At 39.5% G+C, this 24,078-nt stretch overlaps 1 protein-coding gene across 5 annotated transcripts in view; it reads left to right on the top strand.

Annotated features, from left to right (window-relative positions):
• Positions 1 to 24,033, top strand: part of LOC127625382 (SH3 and PX domain-containing protein 2B-like) — a 77,559-nt gene extending 53,526 nt beyond the window's left edge. Inside the window, exons 5-14 of one of the 5 annotated variants that reach the window (XM_052100644.1) lie at positions 1,694 to 1,785; positions 7,713 to 7,738; positions 11,611 to 11,745; positions 15,651 to 15,752; positions 16,528 to 16,611; positions 19,319 to 19,436; positions 19,530 to 19,717; positions 20,295 to 20,338; positions 20,700 to 20,825; positions 20,930 to 24,033. In XM_052100644.1, the coding sequence (XP_051956604.1) occupies positions 1,694 to 1,785; positions 7,713 to 7,738; positions 11,611 to 11,745; positions 15,651 to 15,752; positions 16,528 to 16,611; positions 19,319 to 19,436; positions 19,530 to 19,717; positions 20,295 to 20,338; positions 20,700 to 20,825; positions 20,930 to 22,399 (2,385 nt within the window). In that variant the 3' untranslated portion in view covers positions 22,400 to 24,033. Of the gene's footprint in view, positions 1 to 1,693; positions 1,786 to 7,712; positions 7,739 to 11,610; positions 11,746 to 15,650; positions 15,753 to 16,527; positions 16,612 to 19,318; positions 19,437 to 19,529; positions 19,718 to 20,291; positions 20,339 to 20,699; positions 20,826 to 20,929 lie in introns of all 5 variants that reach the window. The other 4 variants (XM_052100646.1, XM_052100643.1, XM_052100648.1 and 1 more) reach the window with 4 other exon arrangements.
• Positions 24,034 to 24,078: the final 45 nt, after the last annotated feature.

Raw genomic sequence — 24,078 nt, 5'->3', positions numbered from 1 at the left:
GATATTTACCTTGAATTTTCTTCAAACGTCACTTGTCTAATTTTTCATCTGAAGTATGCTTTTCGCTGACACATGTTGTCGACTTGATTAACAAGTAATTCAACCAAAATATTTGAGGCAAAATAATTTGGTGTGTTGGAAATGATGCCACATACTGTATGTAAGACAGTCATAGGATTTTGAAAAAGTTGTTAGTAAAGAAATAATTTCCACATAATAAATATTGAACTGGTTTATGTTTATTTCACTCTTTGTTTAGATTGTCATAATTTTAAACATGTAATTATTTGTATAATGGATTTTCATACTTTACAAATTCCTTTAATGTTCAGATTTTACTGTTTTAGCCTTGTACCATCTCCAGACTTTCAATATTAAAGTGGAGTGGTGGTGGCGTAGTGGGCTAAAGCACATAACTGTTAATCAGCAAGGCACTTAACTCCAGGTTGCTCCGGGGGGATTGTCCCTGTAATAAATGCACTGTAAGTCGCTTTGGATAAAAGCATCTGCCAAATGCATAAATGTAAATGTAAAGTACTAAAAATTATTTATAAAGGCCTGGTTAAAAGTTTTCAATTTAGTTTTAATGAAATCTGTTTGAAATCTGTTTGTTTTAATAAAAAATCAAACCCTGGGACGTGAAAGTAACAAAGAAACAACAATAAATGTGAATGGCACTTTATGGGAAACGAGTCTAATATGCCATGGGAAATGGGTTTTATTTGATGACTTTAAAAAAAAAATTGCCATTTAAGTAGAACGAGTATTTCCAGTTGAGGACCTTTAGGTCAGATTTGTGGCTTGTTTTTTTATTGAAATGTATTATGTATTCACTTCATTTTTGAAAGCGAGAAAACAAGTATAGACCCCATTTGGCCTAATAGTAAGATACATCTCAGGTGATCCAATCACATTTGGTCAGGCGGGACACATCGCTGTTTGTATCTGGTCGCTTAAATGCATCTCCAGTGACCACTTGTCTTTGTATTTCAAGGGGAGGGTCTCTGATTTCATGATGACATACATAATTTACTATGTCAGTGTGTTACTGCATGGTACTAAATATACAAAAAGATAATAAATATGTATAATATATACATGAATAAACTGCAACAACTCATAAGAGACAACAAAAGTGTAAATAAAACTAGCTAGCTGTTGCAGCTTCAGATGTATGTGCTTCTCATCTGTGTCCCTCCATGTTGATATCAGACACATTGAAAAAATATGTGTGTTGTTCTCATGCTTGCACATCTATTCGCTAAAATGTTCAGATTGGGCGGTTATTTCCTTCTTAAGCCACTCGTAACCGGCAAAGTTCTTTGTTGAAAGATCTTGTTTTAGCGCAGCGGTTGATTGACAGGTCAGGGGTTCTTTGTTGCTGTCCGGTATGCATACAGGACGGATTAGTGTTTACACCTCAAATGTGTCGTGGTCACGTGTATTTGATTACCTCTGTGTGTTATTTCAGTGATCTGATCACAATACGTTTTTCACCCTTTTACAACTGTATTTGATGCTGACCACTTGTGATCGGATCACCCGAAATGCATCATAATTACAGGTGTAAACAGGGTCATAATATTTGTGAACTGATGATTGTTAAAGCTTATTGATTACTCATATTCCAGAATGTGTGACACAGGCTATTATATGCTACAATCAAAAGTATTTTTGTATGTTTCCTTCTCAGGCCCTGATTCAGATGCCAGTGTACATTTCTCAGTGTGAGGAGGTTCGTGTGTTCTTTGAGACTCGTCCTGAAGACCTGAACCCCCCTAAAGAGTATGTTGAATTTTGCTCTCTACACAATATACACTGTACTGTTGGCCTACAATATTCCCTGACCCCCGTCTGCTATCATACTCTACCCAAACAAATGCAAGCACTATAGTGTAGGCCTCAGTCATGGACTCATTGTTAGCATATGTTTCATGTGATAATGTTTAGGGGGTCATATAGTAGATAACAAACAGATGGTCATTCCATCTTAGAAGTGAACAGGCTGGTTGTCAGCATGACTTGTGCAGAGTGTACTGTGAATGCAGGAAAGAAAGATGGCCATCGCTGTTTCTCAGAGCTATGGATGATGGTAAACTGCACTTTCATGCATTGTACAAGCTGTCCTTCGGGCAGGGTGCCCACAACCACCCCAAAACCTGCTGTAAAATAAAAACAACATAGATGGTCACCAGCAGGCACCACCACCTGGTATCAAACAAGGTTTTTTGAAAAGCTTCAGCAGCTTAGTTTTGCTGATGAACAACTTGGCTGTACACCAGCATAGACAAGCATGTGATTTTCTTGCTGGTTAAGATGGTCTTTTCAGCAGTGCTCTCTTAATCCAGACAACTGGTGGTTTTCAGGGTTGACACGGTATGACATTTTTATGTAATGAAAAATGTAAATGAGGTACGATGGGGTTGTTCTATCCAAATGTTGTAGATCATGTCTCATTATTACAACCATTGTTTGAATTTTGTTGTCAATGTGATGTATTTTTTATGTTTCATCGGGTTGAACGATCAACATGAAGATATTAAACAGTACAAAGCTTGTACTTACAATATTGAATGATCCCAATATCGTTTCTGAAAATCCCAAGATCTATCTTTTGTCTGTGCTCAATCCTGTGCAATGCAAGTAAATGGCACGCCTATGCTTGGTTTTGCACTTTGTGACTAAAAATGTCTGTGATTAGCCACTGGCTGGTCATTTTTCGAATTTCACTAATCAGTGATTGGGTAGTATAGTTCATCAGCGTGATTGTTATTGTTTGGTTTGACTTGTTACCTGGAATGTGTGTCCTAAGTGGAGGTCTGTGCAAACATTTTGTCATTAAATAATGTCTGTTCATAAAACTCTTTCTGTTTAGCCTGGTCTCATGAAAATTCCGCAACCATGGCAACATTTTTGCAAAACAAAATTCTGTGCTTCATTACACGTTTGGCTGCAGTTCCCTATCAAATAGCTACACTGATGCTGCACTGATTTAGCGCTTTGGGAACTTCTCTAGGAGTGACCAGCTGTGAATATGTGTTCAACACGTCATTGAAATTGACTAGAATTTATAGCCTCCGCCGGTGACATCATCAGGATGCGCCGGTACAGGGGCTATAAATAGATTCTTCAGTCTTCAGATCACTCTGTGTGTGTTGTGCTGCTTGACCTGTCAGAACTTTCTGCTTTCCTCTGTTAGGAGTTAGAATTTGTTAGGCAGTGCACAGAAAACTTTCTCTTTAAAAAAAAAAAAAAAGAAGAAGAAGAATGACTGATAAACAAAGCATGTTTACGCTGTATGGCTGAGGTTTTGTGTTTTGTTTTGTGTGTTTGGGGGAAAAGCATGCTGCTCTTGCGTTGCCGGGTGCGAGCATTGCGATCTGTTCTCAATCAAAATGCTTTCCACTCGTCCGTCTTGCTTCCGAGAGTCAGCGCCCACACTTCCATTGTGGGGCTCTAATATGGATCTGACTGAGGAGCGAGAGACTGGTCCGTCCCTATTGCTCGCTCTCTCCCCAGATCCAGCCGGTCCTTCTCGTGATGTCCCAGTGGACTCAAGATGGCGCCGAGTATGGCTGCTGCGTTGCGAGCTCCGATACAACACTGCGGTTTATTGTTTGTTCTGTTTACAGTTCTTTGTTTTTTTTTCTTGGATGTTGTCTGCCATATTGTTTACGACAGACAAACACTTTTGGACATAGGTTCTACAATTACACATCGAAAACCGGACTTCAAATTCCTCAACGCCGACCCGCTGTTTACAAACACGCCGGCGGAGCCCTTTGTCTGGGCTGCCCCGCCGCGGCGTTCTCATCAGAGTAAGCCGGCGTTCTCATCAGAGTAAGACGTCGTGCAAATCGACCCCCGCTACCCAGTATACTACTGGCAAATGTTCAATCACTGGACAACAAACTCTGCGAGCTGAGAGCGCGGATCTCTTTCCAACGAGAGACGAGGGACTGCTGCGTTATATGCCTTACAGAAACCTGGCTGGCTGCGGAGATTCCAGACTCGGCCATTGAAATCACGGGCTTCTCCGTACACCGAGCGGACAGAGCGAAAGACCTCTCAGGTAAAAGCAGAGGTGGTGGTATATGTTTTATGATCAACAAATCATGGTGTGATCAGAGGAACGTACATTTCATCAAGTCTTTCTGCTCTCCTGATCTGGAATATCTCATGCTTCTGTGTCGACCATTCTGGCTACCGGAGGGTCCTCCGCTTTTAATTCTTCTAACACGGAGGAGCGTAAACAAGCCAGTTATGCCCTCCGTAACACTATCAGTGCAGCCAAACGCCAGTACAGGCACAAACTTGAAGGTCAGTTCAACACCACTGACTCTAGAAGTATGTGGCAGGGAATTAATACCATCATGGACTACAAACGGAATAAAGACTCCGCCGTGAACACCGCTGCATCTCTCCTGGATGAACTCAATACATTTTATGCTCGTTTCGAGGACAACACTCTGCCCTCGCGGAGAGAGCACTCGCGACTGACGCTACAGAGGTTGATTCACTCTCCGTTTCTGTTGTGGATGTAACCCGATCCTTCCGACGGGTGAACATCCGTAAAGCCGCGGGTCCAGACGGCATTCCGGGCCGCGTCATCCAAGCGTGTGCGAATCAACTGGCTGATGTTTTTACGGACATTTTCAATCTATCCCTCTCCCTGTCTGTAGTCCCCACATGCTTTAAAACATCAACCATTGTGCCTGTACCGAAGCAAGCCACAATCGCTTGCTTAAATGACTGGCGTCCTGTTGCTCTGTCACCCATCATCAGCAAATGCTTTGAGAGGTTAATCAGAGATTACATCTGCTCTGTTCTGCCCCCCTCTTTGGACCCATTGCGGTTTGCCTACCTCAACAACCGCTCCACTGACGATGCCATTGCATCTACACTACACACTGCTCTCTCCCATCTGGAAAAATGGAACACATATGTGAGAATGCTGTTTGTAGACTACAGCTCAGCATTCAACACCATAGTGCCCTCCAAGCTTGATATGAAACTCCGGGCTCTGGGCTTAAACAGCTCACTGTGCAGCTGGATCCTGAATCTCCAATGCCATCATTAAGTTTGCTGACGATATGACGGTGGTAGGTCTGATCACTGACAATGATGAAAGAGCCTACAGAGAGGAGGTGCACACTCTGACACGCTGGTGTCAGGAGCACAACCTCTCCCTCAATGTCAGTAAAACCAAGGAGCTTGTGGTGGACTTCAGGAGGAAAGACGGAGAACACAGCCCCATCACCATCAATGGAGCACCGATAGAGAGAGTCAGCAGTTTCCAAGTTCCTCGGTGTCCACATTACTGAGGAACTCACATGGTCCGTCCACACTGAGGCCGTTGTGAAGAAGGCTCACCAGTGCCTCTTCTTTCTGAGACGGCTGAGGAAGTTTGGAATGAACCACCACATCCTCACACGGTTCTACACCAGTACTGTAGAGAGCATCCTGACTGGCTGCATCACCGCCTGGTACGGCAATAGCACCGCCCACAACTGCAAAGCCCTGCAAAGGGTGGTGCGAACTGCCAGAAACATCATCGGAGGTGAGCTTCCCTCCCTCCAGGACATATACACCAGGCGGTGTGTGAAAAAAGCTCGGAGGATCATCAGAGACTCCAGCCACCCGAGTCATGGTCTGTTCTCACTGCTACCATCAGGCAGGCGGTATCGCAGCATCAGGACCCGCACCAGCCAACTACATGACAGCTTCTTCCCCCAAGCAGTCAGACTGTTGAACACTTGATCTATCAGGATCAATAATTAGCACTGCACTTTATTAATCTATAATCTCACACTGGACTCTCAACATTTTCTATACTACTTCATATATATATATATATATATATATAATTTTTTATGTGTATTCTATATTGTGTGTATTGTTTACTGTACATTGTATATAATTATTGTGTTGTGTAAGTATGTGTACATTTGATATGTAAATTGTGTTGTGTAAGTATGTTGTTTACTGTAATTGGTATATGTCTCGTCACTGTCATGACTGCTATGTTGCTCGGAACTGCACACAAGAATTTCACCTACTGTTGCACTTGTGTACATGGTAGTGTGACAATAAAGTGATTTGATTTCATTTGATTTGAAGCGCTCTCCGGCACCTCTTCGGTTGATGAGGGAGACCTTGAATCTCTTGAGTCTGTGGACTTCGAGCTACCCACCTCTGAGCGTTCCTCGCATGATAATAAAGTGGCTGAGGAATTACTCGAGGTGGTTTCTCGGGCGGTGGCCAGGCTTCAGTTAGACTGGCCACGTGAACAAGCCCCCAAGCGCTCCAAACTGGAGGACAGATTTCTGTCTGGTGGCCAAGGGAAAGGGACACCACATCAGTGTCTTCGTGCCCTCAATGTCGACATATTTGACTATTGTGGGTGCTGAGGCACGGGGGTATTCTGTGATACCGCCTATAGAAGAGACACTTGCGAGTTATCTCTCGCCTGGCTCGACATCATCGCTAAAGAGACCCACTCTCCCCACAAAGCCGTGCAGGACCACCTCTATGCTTGTGGGGAAAGCTTATCAGGCAGCAGGTCAGGCTGGTGCTGCCCTGCACACTATGGCAGTGTTACAGGCATACCAGGCTGACCTGTTGAAGGACCCGAGTACGGGCACCACGGTCGACGAAGAAGCTTTCTCAGAGCTTCGTTGAGCCACAGATCTGTCTCTCCGTGCGACCAAACAGGCAGCTTGTGCCATTGGCCGATCTATGGCTGCTTTGGTCAGCACGGAGAGACACTTCTCTCTTGAAGGGGGAAGGGGGGACACTGGGCTTTCACCTGTTATCGAGACCATTCTAAGTGCTAGGGCTCCCTCTACTAGAAGAAGTTATGCCAATAAATGGGGTGTCTTTGACAGATAGTGTCAGTGCACATAATGAATATCCAGTTAACTGTCAGATTGCTTCAGTTCTGGACTTTCTGCAGGAAAAATTATCAGGAGGCACATGCCCCGCCACTCTCAGGGTTATGTTGCCTCTCTATCGGCTTGCCATGCCTTGATTGATGGGATGCCTTTGGGGAAACATCCCCTGATTGGTCGCTTCATTCGTGAAGCCATGTGTTTGAGATCTCCTGCTAGGACCATAAATTATTGTCAATTTCATACACGTGTTGCACACATATTCACAGCTGGTCACTCCTAAAGATGTTCCCAAAGTGCTAAATCAGCGCAGCATCTCGTTACGCTTTTATCAGGGAATAGGGGTTACAGTTAAGTAAATCGAGATGTTCCCCAGTGAAATGTCAGGGGGGCAATAGCGAGTGAAATGGTGTCATAATCTTAATGAGTAAAAAGCACCTCCCTATCCTAAAGATTTTACCTGAACCTATATTATAATCATTTTGAACCATCTAAAAACAAAATGTGACAGAAAATGCATATTTTCTGAAGTGACCACAGTATTTCATGTTGCTTCTAAGACACTTTCATCTCACGTGTCAACTAGCAACTAGTGTTTGGCTGGGCTCAAACCGCAGTCAAACACGAATTCAAAGTCCAACACTCTATCTGGTGACGCACCATGCAAGATAATCGTGTACAACTGTGTAAATGTAGTATATAAATAAGTGTGTGTGTATGTATGTATGTGTGTGTGTGTGTGTATATATATATATAATATAGAATGTGGATCATTCTTGTAAAGTATTTGAAAACCAAATGTACATGTCTTTATGTTTACAGGGAACCAACTGGAAGGAAGAAGTCAGGTAAGAAATTTGTTTTTTGAGAGTTTATTGGGTAAGTTAAAGGAGTAGTTAACCCCCTCATGTTATTCCAAATCTGTAAGACTTTTTCATTCTTTCCCTCAGTCACCCATCTCTTTCATTTAATAGACAAATAAAGATGCAATGAAAGTGAATGTAACTGAGGCTCACTCTCCACTTGTTTTTCACAGAGGAACAACAGTAGTGTGAGCAAATGATTTTTCAGTGTTGTAATTCACTTTTTTCTGTGGATAGAGCACCCTCTTGTGACCAGGCACTTCATAAACTCATTTAGTGTACTAAGTAAATTTTTCATTTGAGGTACGATATCATCCTAGAAAACCTGTGTACATCTTGCACCCTTTCAGGTTTACTTTTCATTCCTTTCTTTTCCACCTCCAACTGTTCACTCGTGCCCTCATTCATGTTCCCTCCTCAGGCATTGTGGAGCGAGCCACTTCTTTCCTAAAGAGAGATAGTAACAGATACTTGCTTAGCCATGCTCTGTGTTTGAACCGTTGAAGTGCGTTCCCTAAGTGGGCAAGGGCAGTGCTTCGTGCTCTCTTCCTGTGTGGTGTGCATGGCAGTGTGGCGGTGGTGGTTTACGGGAGGACTATTTTGCAGATTGTTATTTCAGAAAATCTTTACTTTAGTGTGTATTTGTATTGATAATAGTCATAGGGTTAAATTCTTGTAATAGTGCTGTTGCATCAATGCAGCAGTGTACGACAAGCCCTTTCAACATTTAATCATGGTCAAGATATAAATAAATTGTAGTAAAATAGTAAAAAGCATTTTCACTATTAGAATTTTACAATGATTTGTAATTCACTTCTGTTTAAAGCACAATTACAGAAATCTTTAATTTCTTTCTTACTAGTTAAAATTTCAAATACATCAGCTATGTACTTCTTTAAATGCTAACTTTTTATAGCTGTGTTTTGGGTTTTACTTGTGGCAATTCAAATTTCAGATAATTTGAATGTGATAGTAAGACAGTCGTTTAAGATATCTTTCATTACCATACCATTTAAATGACCATTTATTGATAAATTAAATCTAACATGGTCAGATACATTTATAGTTATCAAAAATTAGAATTTTCACTAGTAATTCACTTTGATTCCTGATATTTTTATATTTTATTAGTATGATTACATTGCTGATATTTCTATTTGGAATTTCAACTAGCCAGAAATTATTTATTGATATCTGTAAATGCATTTTAAACAGGATTGAATGACAGATATGTAACGAGTTTTATATAAACAAATAGATGCATTAAAATATATTGGAGTAAGAAATATAATTCTAAATTCAATGGGAAAAATACATTATTTGTATTTTCCCAAATTGATATATACAACCCAATCTCATGAAAATTCATACATAATTTACAAATGGACTATTTTGTATGATCTTGCACAATTATGTTAGAATAAACTCATACAACTTCATCACGTGCAAATTCCCAGAAGTGTAATACAGAAGTAAGCGCGAGTTCCGCGCACGAGGTGTTAAGGACATGCTTATTAATATTATACCCTTACCCAAACCCCTTATCTTAACTTAACCAGCCAGTAGAGTGTGTAAACATGATTGGAAGCTGTTGTGTGTGACAGAAGCAAGTAATTGTCACGTATTAGATGGAAATGATGTCCAGCGACTTCATTGGCTGAAGTGAAAGTCGTATGAATTCATTCAGTGCAGTCGCACGATATCATACGAATTAGCCAAATTTAGAAAAGTCATACGAATCCTGACTATTTCGCCGTGAGAGTGTGTTGGATATATAGCTTTATTACTTCATGTTTAAGCGCATCAGTGGTTCATTTGTTATATTCATTTGAGGTACACGAATCATGTACGAAAAACACAGATGCATCGGTAACACTTTAGAATACTGTATCTTACTTTATGCATAACTAATAAGGAATTACTGCAGAACTAATGGGTAATTCTTCATTAACACTTAAGTCACTACTATTAACTACTAAGGAAGATGTGTTAACTAATCAGTATGTAATAGCATTTTATAGTTGTGTTAAGTAACAATTAACTAATCAATAACTATTGAATTCAGTCATGCCTCCTGATGAACTACTTTTAATTATCTACTAATTCAGCTTCAGGAGAAATAACTATTGAGTAACTACTAATGAACAGTCGATTAATTACAATACTGTTCCAGGTTGTAAGTAATTCCCTCATAATTATGTGGTCATTCTTTATTTTTTACTCAGGGGTTCCCTGTATGTTCCCTTCCCCTCAGTCATTGCCTTACATACAGGAATAATTTACCCAAATGTAATGTGATATGTGCTGAGGAAAACAAGAGACACACACACTATACTGTATATAAATCATAAACCTACCTGAAGTAATTTGGCTAGTCACTTATAGTGGGGATGGGGTTCCATTCCGTTGTTGATTTCTGGTAACAGACCACACTCACAAAACAATTGACCATACAGGCCAAAACTATGAAATTCACTGTAATGACTCATTTTGGGAGTGTAGTAATTCCACGAAATGCATATTGCATTTCCCTAGTAATAATAACATTAGAATTAAGGAAGAAGAAAGGGCCACAACCTGAATATTGTAATGGCTAATTGTTATGATATTAATTGTAATTAATCAACTGTTCATTAGTAGTTACTCAATAGTTATTTCTCCGGAAGCTGAATTAGTAGATAATTAAAAGTAGTTCATCAGGAGGCATGACTGAATTCAATAGTTATTGATTAGCTAATTGTTACTTAACACAACTATAAAATGCTATTACATACTGATAAGTTAACACATCTTCCTTAGTAGTTAATAGTAGTGACTTAAGTGTTAATGAAGAATTACCTATTAGTTCTGCAGTAATTCATTATTAGTTATGCATTAAGTAAGATACAGTATTCTAAAGTGTTACTGATGCATCTAGCAACACAAGCTTGATTTTGTACGTTGTTGCATTCCAAAAATGTGTTGGAGCGAAATTAATAAGACAATGCAACACGTTGCATTTTCAACATTGTCACAAGGGGAGCTATAACAGATTTTAGTGTGAACTGTCTGCTTCTATGGTGAGCTTTTTCTTTCAAGCCAACTACTGTCATGGCAGAGCAACAGTTTAAAGACAATATTTCTGAGCAAGTAATTTAAAGTCAATATTTTTACAGCAAATTACCTGAATACAAACAATTTAAGGTAACATTTAAAGGTAACTATCGCCTTGAGAACTGAGGTTTGTTCCCACCACAGTAACTCAAGAATGCACGTTATGTATGTTTAATCGGACCATGCATTAGCAAAGTGTTGTCCAAGCGCTCACATCTGCATACGGGTACTTGCAGAAAGTATGTTTCTGGCCTTAGTTGTGCTCTCCTCAACCATGTGATTAAACGTTTACATCGGGGCTCTAAAAACGTATTATCATTTGTCTAACATATTAAGTCTTTCAGACTGCATATCAAAATGCATATCAAATGTACATATGTTTTTCGATGTGAAATAATTCAGACACAAGCAAATAAATTTGTCTTGAACACAATCAGTGACTGCTTCAATGTTTTAATTCAGATCATTTAATTAATCTTAACATGCTGTGGCTGTTTATAGCATACATAATACTGTTTAGGTTCCAGTAAATGTGCTTTGTATACTAAACAAAAATGTTTTGGTCTAGAAAGCCCCCCAAAAATCCATATTGGCGGTAGCGGTGTTGTTGATTTGGTATGGGTTTGCCTCCCTGCACTCAAAGTCTTGGCTTGTTTTCCTGCTTTGATCTTTCCCAAACACGTTTGCTTCTTTCTTCTCTTGTGGTGGTGGTGGTGGTGGGACATCAGGAGAGTTGACGATACCTGTCCACTCTGTCCCTTTAGGAGGAGATTCGTCCTCGGGCGACCCGCTGCTATTGGATCAGTATGTGGCTGTCACAGACTATGAGAAGCAGGAGAGCTCTGAGGTCAGCCTGTATGTGGGGCAGGTGGTGGAGGTCATCGAGAAGAATGAGTCTGGTATGATCCTTTGTTTATTTAGGCTGTATTCATCAGAGCTGTGCCATTTAGGACCATTAAGAGTGCCTTTAAAATGCCATTTAAATTCCTGAATTTGAATTGAGGTCCCAAAGCCGGATACAGAAATCTTTTATTAAAGATAATTAGAATTGAAATGGAATGAAATCCAAAGAAATGCCTTTTCTAAACCACTAATAATAATAAGAACTAAACATTAAAATAGTGTGTGTACTGTACTGTTGGACCCAGTTGTAACCAGTTGTACAGAGTATAATTGTCCTCAATTCTTAATAAGACCCAATAGAAAATTGCAAACAATACATTTTATATGTTTATCTAGCATGCAATTGTTGAGAAAGGAAATGATAAACCAAGAATAACTGCTTTTTTTTTTATTTATTTTTACATATTTCTTTTCTACTTTACTGATTTCACAGTATTGTTACAATAAATCAATTTTATAATGGGACTCAATCTGTAGCCTGTTGAAAAATGAGGCTCTGTGTTTTTCAAAGGCCACAGTTGTGACCACAATGTTTATGTTTACTTGAGCCATGATTTACATGATTTATATGAGCCAGGGCTATCTTGTTAATAAATCAATAATAAACCCTTAAAACATGATATGTAGTTGTATGTGTATTGTGACAGGTTTTACTTGCTTCTGTTTATGGAGCTTTGACACAAACATCATCTTTAGAGGGACACAGTGGAATTAAATGACTATCTGCTTCTCCCATGTAAAAATGTTCACATGAAATCAAGGCAAACTTAAAGGGGTCATGACATGCCTTTTTATTGTTCTTTTAATGTGTTCCTTGAGGTTTATTTCTAATATTAGTGAAGGCTTTAGCGCAAAAACCCTCATTCTGACCCTCTGTCAGATACGCTTTGTTTTGGTGCTGCTTCTCCTTTAAGAGTTGACAGTAAACGCTCTCTCCTTGCCATCTCACAGCTCAGCACTACTGGGTGGGGCTACGGAAGTGATAAGGTGAAGTAGGCGGTCAGATTTAAATGTCTACCACAGAGTGACATAGGAAGTAGAGAACGAGTCGCAGCTTGGTTTCAGCAAATGCTCTTTTTGCAGATTTGAAACTTATAGTATGTTTTTAATAGTACAATATCCTCATATATGTTAAAAGATCAATTTCCAGTAAAAATATCTAAACATCTTTTATTTTTCTTGCCCCATTGGTTGTTTTAAACAAGAAGTTCACAAGCTCTCTGTAAACATGACTTAATATCTTGTGCCAATGTAAATATATTTTGGTGTTGAGATATTTTTGACTGGAAAACAGCAAAAAAATTTGATTAAGAACATTGTTTTGCAGTGCAGTTGACAACTCTTTGAAAAAGGCACCAATAACTCTTTGTAGACCCTTCAAATTTCAAACAAAATTTTGGTCACAAATGTAACTGATGGGATTAAATAGGTAAATCAATGTTTAAAATGACACATACAGAACATTTTTGTAGATTTAACATGTTCATATATTTGTTTGAAAAATATATCAGATGAATCATGCCCCTGACCAGAACTTATTCACATCAGCGCCATCTCTTCAATGGGTTGTAAAGTTGTTTAAAGCATTTTTGGATCGTTCTCTTATGAAACATTGGGGGAAAAAATGTCAGTAGGATTAAAAACTCATGACAACAAATATTGAAGAGACGGTAAGTCATTCATTTATCTCAAATATCAAAGATGGCGCTATTGTGAATAAGGGCTATAAGGAATGTTCCTTCTATCGGAGCAACTCAAGCTTGATGTACCACCTTGAAGCAGTTGGGGGCAGTCAGCGCTCTAGCTGTACAGGCAACATGCCTCAAACAAACGAGTAGGCAGCATGGCTTTCCACAGATGCATTTTTGCGCTCAATTATAGCTACCAATATATAGTACCAAGCACAACAGAATGCATTGATCTCGAGACGCATTTTTGTTAAAGTACATCGGCCTGTTAATGTATCAATATATCAGGCTTAATAATTAGTCATGAATATAAAACAATGAAATCAAATTTTATAAGTATTTTCCAAAATAGAACAGAATTTAAAACATAATGGTGTGTAACATGGTAAGGACAAAAAATGATTGCGAGTAAAGGCGCAGTATCGTCTACCTTTCAAGTGTATTCTCCAAATTTTCCCCAATATGCATAGTGCATTGCAATTGGGTAAGAAAAGAACAACAATTAACGTATTGTGCTTTTATAGACATGCACAATTATGAACAATAAGGCAGAACTAAACTTTCTTAATTTAAAGTGTGTTTTTCTTCATCAGTCTGTTGTGAGGTTGCACGTGTGATCTGAGACAGATTTGAACACATTGGGTATTATTATAAATAGAGTTGCCAGTAGATTACAATTTTTAATCGGAATTAATCTCAATTTTTCATAGTTAATTGCGATTAATCTCAGATTTTAATAGTAGTAAAATTTGACTCTATATACTTCTTTCCTGTCAAAATTCTTTATTACATTTTCCAAACTCCACAGTATAAAGACAGAAATGCAATACAATAGCTCCAATTCGAGTAACATTTAACACTTCCCAAAGTCTAAATGGTGTGTTGACTGATTGAAAGAACTAGTATTCATAGCAATGCACATTAGACCCTCTGTAAAGGGGTTAATGGAAAGGAGGCGGCGAGAACTGGCTTGGCAATGTAAATAATAGTTTAATATAAAACTGAAACAAAAAGACAAACACACAAATGTGTCGGACAGCTGTCCGTAAATCTCTCTTGCACTGCTGCTTCCAGTCGGCCCTTATCCCTCTCTGAGGCTTGATTATCCTGATTAGGGGCAGGGTATGCAGAATCATGACCTGGCCCCTCCCTCCGCCCTGCCACACCCTCATTTAATATTAATCAGTCGGCAGGCTGTCTTTTCTCTATAGATATGGAATGAGAATTACATTCTGCAATCAATGCATCAAAGGTAAAGCAGCATATTGATGCATTTTTACACACCTACATACTATTATTAAGCAACAAAAGGTAATTTCATTTGGGTGGAATTTGTTATGCTACTGCTCTTGTCAGAGGGACACCTCAGCAAAAGGGGCTCAAGCCGACTAGAGCCACCCCTTATGCACATGCCTTGATATAATGTATTTGAATTATATATATTTATATTTATTATAAATATTTATTCTATAATATATTTATAATTAATTATATTCCTGACACTGGCTACCACCCCTGGAGTTGCAAGTTCGAATCCAGGGTGTGCTAAGTGACTCCTGCCAGGTCTCCCAAGCAACCAAATTGGCCCAGTTGCTAGGGAGGGTAGAGTCACATGGGGTAACCTCCTTGTGGTCGCTATAATTTGGTTCTCGCTCTAAGTGGGGCGTGTGGTGTATTATACGTGAGTGCTGCGGAGAATTGCGTGAGCCTGCACATGCGCTTGGTCTCTGCGGTAACGCGCTCAACAAGCCACGAGATAAGATGCATGGATTGACTGTTTCAGACATGGAGACAACTGAGATTTGTCCTCTACCACCCAGATTGAGGCGAGTCACTATGCCGCCACATTAACTTGGAGTGCATTGGGAATTGGGCATTCCAATTGGGGAGAAAATGGAAGAAATTATATTTATTTGGGGGCCTTTTGCAGTAGGCTAGATATACGTAGATATGCATTTAATTCGATTAAATATTTGGTACATCATGGAATTAATTTCATTAAACAAAGGTATCGGTGCCCTAATAATTTGTCAAAAAGTTTTATGTTTTGCCCCAAAACTATTGAAAATGCAATTCATTAAATTTCTCTTTCTGTCATTCTAATTCACTTCAGCACATTTTCAAATTCAGAATTTTCACCGACTTGAGTAACTATAGACTCGATTCCTTTTAGTTTATTCTATGTGTCATGATTCTTTGGATTTGCTCTACAGGTTGGTGGTTTGTTAGTTCAGAGGACACTCAGGGTTGGGTACCGGCCACATGTCTGGAAGCTCAGGATGACCCTGATGATTTCTTACTGCCAGGAGGAGCAGGTAAAAAGCTTTTCATCAAACCTTTTTCCATCACAGACCAATCTAATGTATTGGAGCCCAGAACAAAACTAGTCTCCCTTATAGGTGAAATGAGTCATTTTTTGAATGTCAGAATACTTTTCTATTTCATCGTTTTCCCATATTAACCGATATGATAAATTATAAGAAATGTACTGAAAATGTACAAATCCTCTGGCAGTTCCATTTAGTGCTGCTAGGGGCAGAGAAATCACACATTTCACCTTTAAAGGAAGTTTATTTCTGAGAAAAGTTCCTTCTCAAATGTTTATACACAAACAATGGCAATGATTCAAAAAGCCTACGTAAAAAAAAAAAAAAAAAAAAAAGAGATATTCAAAAGGGACAGTTCCCCCGAAATTGAACAGAGCCATTATTTACTCACCATTATGTTGTGCCAAACCTGTATGGCTTTCTTTCTTCTGTGGAGCTCAAACACATTGTTAGGCATGATGGTAGTTTGATTTATTTTTATGGCATCTTTTATCCATTCAATGCAATTGAAGAGTGGCTGAAGCTAACTTTCTGCCCAACATCTTCTTGTGTATTCCACAGAAGAAAAACTGAACTATCCCTTTAACTGTGTACATACTCTTTGAGTTCTCTCTTTCTCTTTGACAAAATGTCTTTGTTAGTGATATGTGACGGAAATGTAACCAGTTCTGCACTACATGGCAAATATTAGATGTTTGCATATCCAGTGAAAATAGAGGCGAAATCAAGGTTCTCTCATGTGTGTGCTTGCTCTCTGCTGGAGTGTGCCGGAGGTTCTGGTCACTGCCGAGGCACGTTGGTCGCCGACGTACTTTAGGGGATCTGTTCAGCACAGGCTTTGGGCGAGGTGGAGACCACACCACTTTTTCACTCTGTTTGTGATGATAACTTCTCCACCGTCTGCATGTTTGACCTACTGTATGCATGTGGTGTGGGCAACATGCATGTCTTGTGGAACTGAACATAGCATGAATCACTATACAGGAACATTAAATATTTGTAAATAAATGGCTTGTGTGTTTTGTACAATACCCTTCCTTTTACTTTTTCTTACCTCACGTCTTGTTTACAAAAATTGCCCTTTGCTCTTCTGAACCTCGTAAGTGGTGTTGAATGATGCATGTTTTGTCATAAAATCATGTAAATATTAACAGTCAAACACAATCACAATTTAAACATAGTCATCAGAAAAGGAATAGTCACCAACCAGTGGGGATTTCTTTAAGACTGCAAGGGAAGCTCAGCTTCCCCTATAATGTCAAAAAAATAATGGTCAAATATGTACTATTGTGTAAACAATTTATTGACTAAAAATGCGTTAGAACACGTTCATCTCGAAGACGAGTTCGTTCAGAATCAGCTACATTACATATAGCAGGTCGGCTGACTCGATTTACTTCTCATACATTCCCGTAGCGTCAGTGCATTTCCCTGTTGAAGCCGAGCGTCCATTGACTTCAATGGGGCTGCTCTGAACAGTTTTTTCAGTGCTCCGAAAATAGACGGTCATTGGATAAATGCTGCGATTATGTCCCGCCCACGGACGCTCAGCGTCTCTGGGGGTGAATGAGGAGTGGGCTGGCCCGGACTCCGGGCTTCCGCGTGATGATTGGAGGATCTGTCGAAAGACTGCATCTCCTTTTGATTGACAGCGAATCTGTACTATAAGAAGTCACTGAAGCTATTTCGCGCTCAGTCCCATCGCGGATTTCTCAAGTGTAGTCGAAAGACAAACTGCTGCAACCTATTTCTTTATGTTTGTTTGGCGAAATTGCTAGTCAATTTGCATAATACATTTCACACAATTATACACCACATGTTTCAGTTTTACCAAGTTTAATATATTTTGTTTTAGAGCGTTCGTTCATTCATACAGTAGGCTAGGCTAGCGTCGTATGGGTGAAACTGCGCACGATGGCAGACGGTGCTAATATTGTCGACCTGATTTTGGCGAAGCCATTTAAAAGTCTTCCTTACGAGGAAAAAATTTGAATTAAACAGCAGGGCAGATCAACACCTAAGATTGATTTAGTGCAAAAAATAGGGTAAATAAGTTTATAATGTGGGCCGAAAATGAGCTTCCCCTCTTTGAAAGACCAGCAGCCGCCACTGTCACCAACAATCTGTTCTATGCATACATTTTATTCACTCCTTCTGAACGTGTTTGAAGAACCTTGCAAGTTTATTTATAGTGACTCCACTTGGTAACACTATAGTAACCCTAACGAGCGACCCATACCATAACTCCAGAACATAATATCCTACAGACTAAATGGCTCGTTCTAAAATTGTGTGATCGGCGAGCTGAGAAACTCACTACTGTTCTACTCACCTCTAGAGCACTGCTGTTGGATCTACGGTGCATTACCAGCAGCTTTCTCCCTTCTCTGCATGCCAGTGCTCTCCACGCCCCTGGGCGCTTCGACAGCGTTCTTAAGAGCAACAGAGTAAACACATTGGCGTCGAATGTCCTTTTAAAGACGCATCTTTTTCAAGATGCCTTTCCACCTTTGTGTTGTTCCTGGATGCGGCAGATATCTCTCAGATGTTTGAGAGAAGAAAAGAGGGAAGAGTACAGTTTTGTGGTAATCAACATTATGCACCAAACTCTCGATTGAACTTCACTTTTATGACACTTTTTCTGTGGTTTGTTCAAGATAAGTTGTTCATGGTTTTCCTCTTTTGGTCTTTCCTTGAGCTGATGCTGAAAACCTTCATACACAAGACCTGTATAAAGTACATCTTCTCTAAGTTTAAAACTTATTCAACTTCTATCTTAAAATCGTTTGTGACAACCCTGTTACATTCAAAATGTTTTGGTGGCGTAGTGGCTAAAGCACAGGGCTGTTAATCAGAGGGTCCCTGGTTCGAACCCCATGGCCACCACCATTGTGCCCTTGAGCAAGGCACTTAACTCCAGGTTGCTCTGGGGGGATTGTCCCTGTAATAATAATTGCACTGTAAGTCGCTTTGGATAAAAGCGTCTGCCAAATGCATAAATGTAAAATGTAATGAATGACATCACGGTTATGAAGCAAGTATTGGATTTACTTAAAGATGTGGAGGAATCAGAAAATATTTAAACATTGCACCCATCATTGAACTACTATGAATAGAGATAATATGCATTTTAACAATCAAACCTGGTGGTGTCAAGTATTGTGTTTAGATTGTGATTTTTATGAGCATGTAAAATAATCACTTTTCGCAGAAGATGTATTGTTGTCATTACCTTGAGTCTCTGACCAGATCCAACCCCCAATCTACATCTGCTGTTCAGAAATAGAAAGAGGGCATGCAGATGACAGATAGCCATTTACTATCAAATAGAATGGTAAAAAAGTGACACCTTACCACTATTGCAGATTTGCAACTGCATGTTTTCCACTGAGAACACTGTTAGCTTATAAATAATTGTATTCAGAAATACATAGTTTTCTATATAAAGCTTCTATATAACAAAACAAATCAAAGAAAACATAAAGGTGTAAATGGGCTGTAGTGGTTGAATTTAATTAATTAAATAAAAGTAAACATTCTTTTCATGTGTCCAGAAGAAAAGTACACTGCGATCTATCCATACTCTGCCCGTGATCCAGATGAAATTGATTTGGAGAGAGGCATGACTGTTGAGGTCATTCAGAAAAACTTGGAAGGCTGGTGGAAGATCAGGTAAAGCAGAAAAACACACATGTCTCCAGAAAAATAAAAAATAAATAAAAAAAGTATTTTCTCAGACTGAGCAGTGTGCCCACCCCTGCCCAGGTACCAAGATAAAGAGGGCTGGGCCCCGGCATCATACCTGAAGAAGACTGACATTCTCAGTCAGAAGACAGCGTCTGGTGCTCCAGTTCACGCCAGCGCTAATGATCTAGATGCTGCTTTTAAACAGCAGTACGCCAGCAAGGAGAATCAGATGGACCGATTTTCACCATTCTCAGACAGCAAGCGTAGTAAGTATACCTAAAAAAGGATTTTAATGGAGAAAATAAACATGTATGAATATCCTGGTGAAAAGACCAGCATATGTTTTGGATGCTGGTCATCAGCGTAAGGTGCTGGTGTACCCACAAATCTTTTTCCAATTTTATTCCAACAATACTACATTATTCACCCAGTTTCACCTATTATGTTTTATTGAACAGCGTGGCTATCCTGGTCCACCAGCTAGACAAGCACAAAACCAGCACCACCAGTGTAAACCAGCCTAGTCCAGCATTTTTGTTGATAATTTTACTTATCCAAGTTGGTCTTTTCAGCAGCGTAATTTAAGTTCCTGAAGTTCACTAAAGCTTCCTCAGTCAGGCTATATATATCTAATTCATCCAGTAGTTAAAGGATAAGATAGCTGTACCTTAAAACTGCAGCATAAAATAGTGGTATCTTATAGGTATCATTACTCGTACCTATCATCTTAAAATTGGTAACGATACATTCCTACTTAAATCATAAATAAAATGTATAATTGCCTCAATTGCTTTTTGGAGAATACAGGTAAGGCCCTCTGAACTCTGTCCTCTTTTACAGAAGCAGGGGCACGACAAAGACCTCCACCACGCCGGGATCTTACAATAGTAAGATTGATACTAGTTGTTTCGATGCATTTCCAGTGTTTGTCCTTCAGTTTTAAATGTAGTGTATGCACATGGTTTTGTACATGCTAACTAGGGTTGCCAACTTGTCACCACATGAATACAGGAAATTTGAGCATTTTGAGCGCTTCAATACAAGATGGGGATCCCCCTCAAGCATTTCTCTGCTTATCCAAGACAAATCAAATATGGGACAATCAGCATCCTGCATACAGGACATCATCATTTTGGCCACAATATTGATAATTCCGGCTAAGACCGAATAGTTGACAACATTAATGCCAAATTTCAGATTCAAAATTTAGAAATACAGATTTTCAGTTTTTTCAAACTTCTTACACAGCCAAGAGGAGCAAACCTGCCTAAACCTCCAGGGCCTCCACCTGTAGAGGAGGAGTATTACACCATAGCAGACTTTCAAACAACCATCCCTGATGGCATTAGCTTCCAGGCAGGAGTGAAAGTTGAGGTGAGTACAACAGGAGACAACGTAATTTTATTTTTGACTTGTTCTCAAGTCGGTACTTCCAGCTATTTCACATGCATCTCTTCATTTACCTCTGATACTTCCAGGTCATTGAGAAGAACTCCAGTGGTTGGTGGTACATTCAGATAGATGATAAGGAAGGCTGGGCTCCGGTCACATTTATTGATAAGTACAAGAAGACTATCAATGCCTCTAGGCCTAACTTTTTGGCCCCCCTTCCTGGTGAGATGGCTCAGCTGAAGCTTGATGATACCTCTAGCAATAATGCCAACTCTGAAGATGGTTGGTCCAAACCCCTGCCGGATAAACCTTCATCCAAATCTGATTTTCCCACTCGTCCCAAACTGAGAGATTGGAAGCTCAATGCAGTCAAAAGCAGTCCCCATTTCTCAGGGCCTTTACCCCCACCTCCATCTTCACCTACAATTGAGGAGAAGCCAGCTTTACCACCCAGGAGAGAGTCCATCAACAAGAGCCTGGAACTGGATGACAAACTCAAAACAGACCTTTCCAAACCTCTCCCGCCCAAACCACCGGCTCCAGGGGTCAACATCCCGTTAGTGACCCCAAAAGCTGCTCCTCTCAAACCGGACAAACCCCCAGAGATTAAGAAAGAAGAAAAGAACAAGCAAATCCACATGCGCAATGAGATGGATTTGGATTATGGCCACAAAGTTTTAGAAAACGAGGTGAAAAGGTTTAACCTCAAGCATGTGGCAAAGCAGCCTCCCAAACCAAAGCCAGATTCACTTGAAGAAAAGCCTGATTCTCCGAGCCCAGCCACGTTCATAAAGCAGAAACCAGTTATCAGACCAAAACCTGCCCCTGCAGTGAAACCAGAGCCAGCAGCTAAGAACGAGTTGGATATCACAAACCTGAGGAGTAAACTTCGTCCATCTAAGCCTCCAGAGTTTGGTGGCAACTCAAGAGATCCTAGCCAACAGAATGACACCTTGTCCAACACATCCAACAACACCTTGAATAATGGCAGATCAAATGAGGAGCCAAAATGCCCCCCTAAGCAACATAATGGCCATGCCCCATCAGAAACAACTAAACTGCCTTCAACAGCACCAAAACAGCCACCACAAAAGCCTTCTGTGGCTCCTCGAAGACCTCCACCACCGAAGAAGAGTGCTGAGCCTACCAGTCCTATAGACACTGAAGTTCCTCAAGAAGACTTTCAGGAGGCCAAGCCAGCTGTTCCTCCTCAAATCAGACCCCCGCCACCTAAAATGAAAGCTTTCGCTCTGCCAGCCACCAAGATGGAGGAGAAACCCAAAGTGCCTGTGCCACCTAAGCCCCTCTTTAAAACAGAAAAACCTGGACCTCCGAGAGACAAACTCCCACCCCTGATCAAGGAGCCAGCCAAAGAGGAGCTGTTCTTAGCTGTGGCAGACTTCGAAGGAGACGAGCAGATGCCTGGCTTCAAAGAGGGTGCTGTTTTTGAAGTCCTGGAGCGGAGTAGCAGTGGCTGGTGGTTTTGTAAAAATGTGAGTGATGGGCCAGTTATGGAGGGCTGGATCCCTTCAAACTACCTGACCAAGAAACCTTAAGTACTCTGATACAGCAGCCTATTATTGAAAATGTATTTAATTAACATCTTTTATTTATGGGTACCAAAATATATATATTTTTTACATTACATTCCATCCTTTGCAAGTTCAAACATGCTATAATAATTAGTTTGCTTTAACTAGTTTTTTGTAACATTCCCTTTGGGGAAAACCATGTGTATAGATCAAGATGTTCTTTCAGATTATAACATTGAACCTCACATTACTTGCCCTTTTTATGTTAAATCAAACCTTTTTATATGTATCGCTGAAGATGACTAGCAATATATAAAGTATAATATGCAAAGTGATCAGCACTTTTTGCGTAGTATATGCAAATAAGCAAAAAGCTGTCTTTGTGCAGTGTGTATAAGCAAATATAAATTCTAGAGTATGATTCTATATTACACATGCAATTAGAGCTTACATAGCAAAATCCAAATCTTGGAAACCCTTTGAACACTTTAAAATATTCATATTGGTAATATAGCAAGCGTTAGTTTACAGCTAAATCCTAATATCTAATAGCGAGCAATAGAAATTACTTGGTCTTGGAAAAATGATTCAGATGCTACTACATAGCACCACCTTTCCTAATTTTTTAATGTTTAATGAGAATTATTTCTTGTTTTTAATTTGCACTTTTCATAGATTTTGTGTAGATTTCTGCACTGTGCAGAAACAGACCTGAACAAATGGCTTTGATTTACAGTATTGCGGCACCCATTTTATTTCATGAATATCGCTAACCCTGCCCCTCCAATTGCTGTACCAATCATCCACATTTGTAAATAGGAGTAATGGATTACCTCAGAGCAGCCATAATATTGTGATTTTTAATGTCAGTATTGCCCTCAAAAGTATTTTCATACCACTGACAAAGATCCAGTCATTGTCAAATTGTTTTCATGCATGCTTGACTGGTTTCAAGCATAGATTTGATTAATATGTTTACTGTTAACACTACATTTGAAAATGTAGTCATTGTTACCTAAAATATCAATGTTGTTTTTTTTTTATATACATTTTTTAGTGCCCAATTGGATTTGTTGACAATACCGGGAGCACCGAAAATAATATGCTCACTAGTTGCTCTATGGTCATTATCTCCAAGTAGTTTATTAACAGGGACAGATTATGACTTGCAAATCTCCCGGGGCCAATTATCTCCAAGGGCCCCCCAAAAGTTGTTGACTTCTTGGGATCGACAGACTGGCCCCCATTGGCCCGATCGGTAAACCATTCCTGCTTCTAAAACAATTTGATCCAACTCTAAATAATGTGCAAGTGCCTGAGTTGTGAATTAAGGTTAAGAGAGGATAACAGAATGTGTTGTGGTATGGCTGACATTAAAATACAATTAATTTGCAAAAGAAAAAAAATTGTATTATGAGGGACAAAACAGAGGATTAATACTGCATGTATGGAAAGTGATTGTTAAATCACAATTTGTGATACTTTGTCCATAGTATTTCAAGGTTTGACTAACTTTTTTTTTTTTTACTTTAATGTAAATCAAATAAACATTTCAAATTGCTGGTGTTTTTTATATTAATTATATGTGTAAGCCAGGGCAGTTATTAAGGGTACAGTTGTTTTGCTGACCTTCATTTATTCCTGTTCTTTAAAGATTTTTCAAAAGAATTGAAAATATTGTGCATTTATTTTGTATTATTACA

The sequence above is a fragment of the Xyrauchen texanus genome, chromosome 31, assembly GCF_025860055.1.
Source record: "Xyrauchen texanus isolate HMW12.3.18 chromosome 31, RBS_HiC_50CHRs, whole genome shotgun sequence".
NCBI classification, from domain to species: Eukaryota; Metazoa; Chordata; class Actinopteri; order Cypriniformes; family Catostomidae; genus Xyrauchen; species Xyrauchen texanus.
This window is presented reverse-complemented; position numbering and strand designations above follow the sequence as displayed.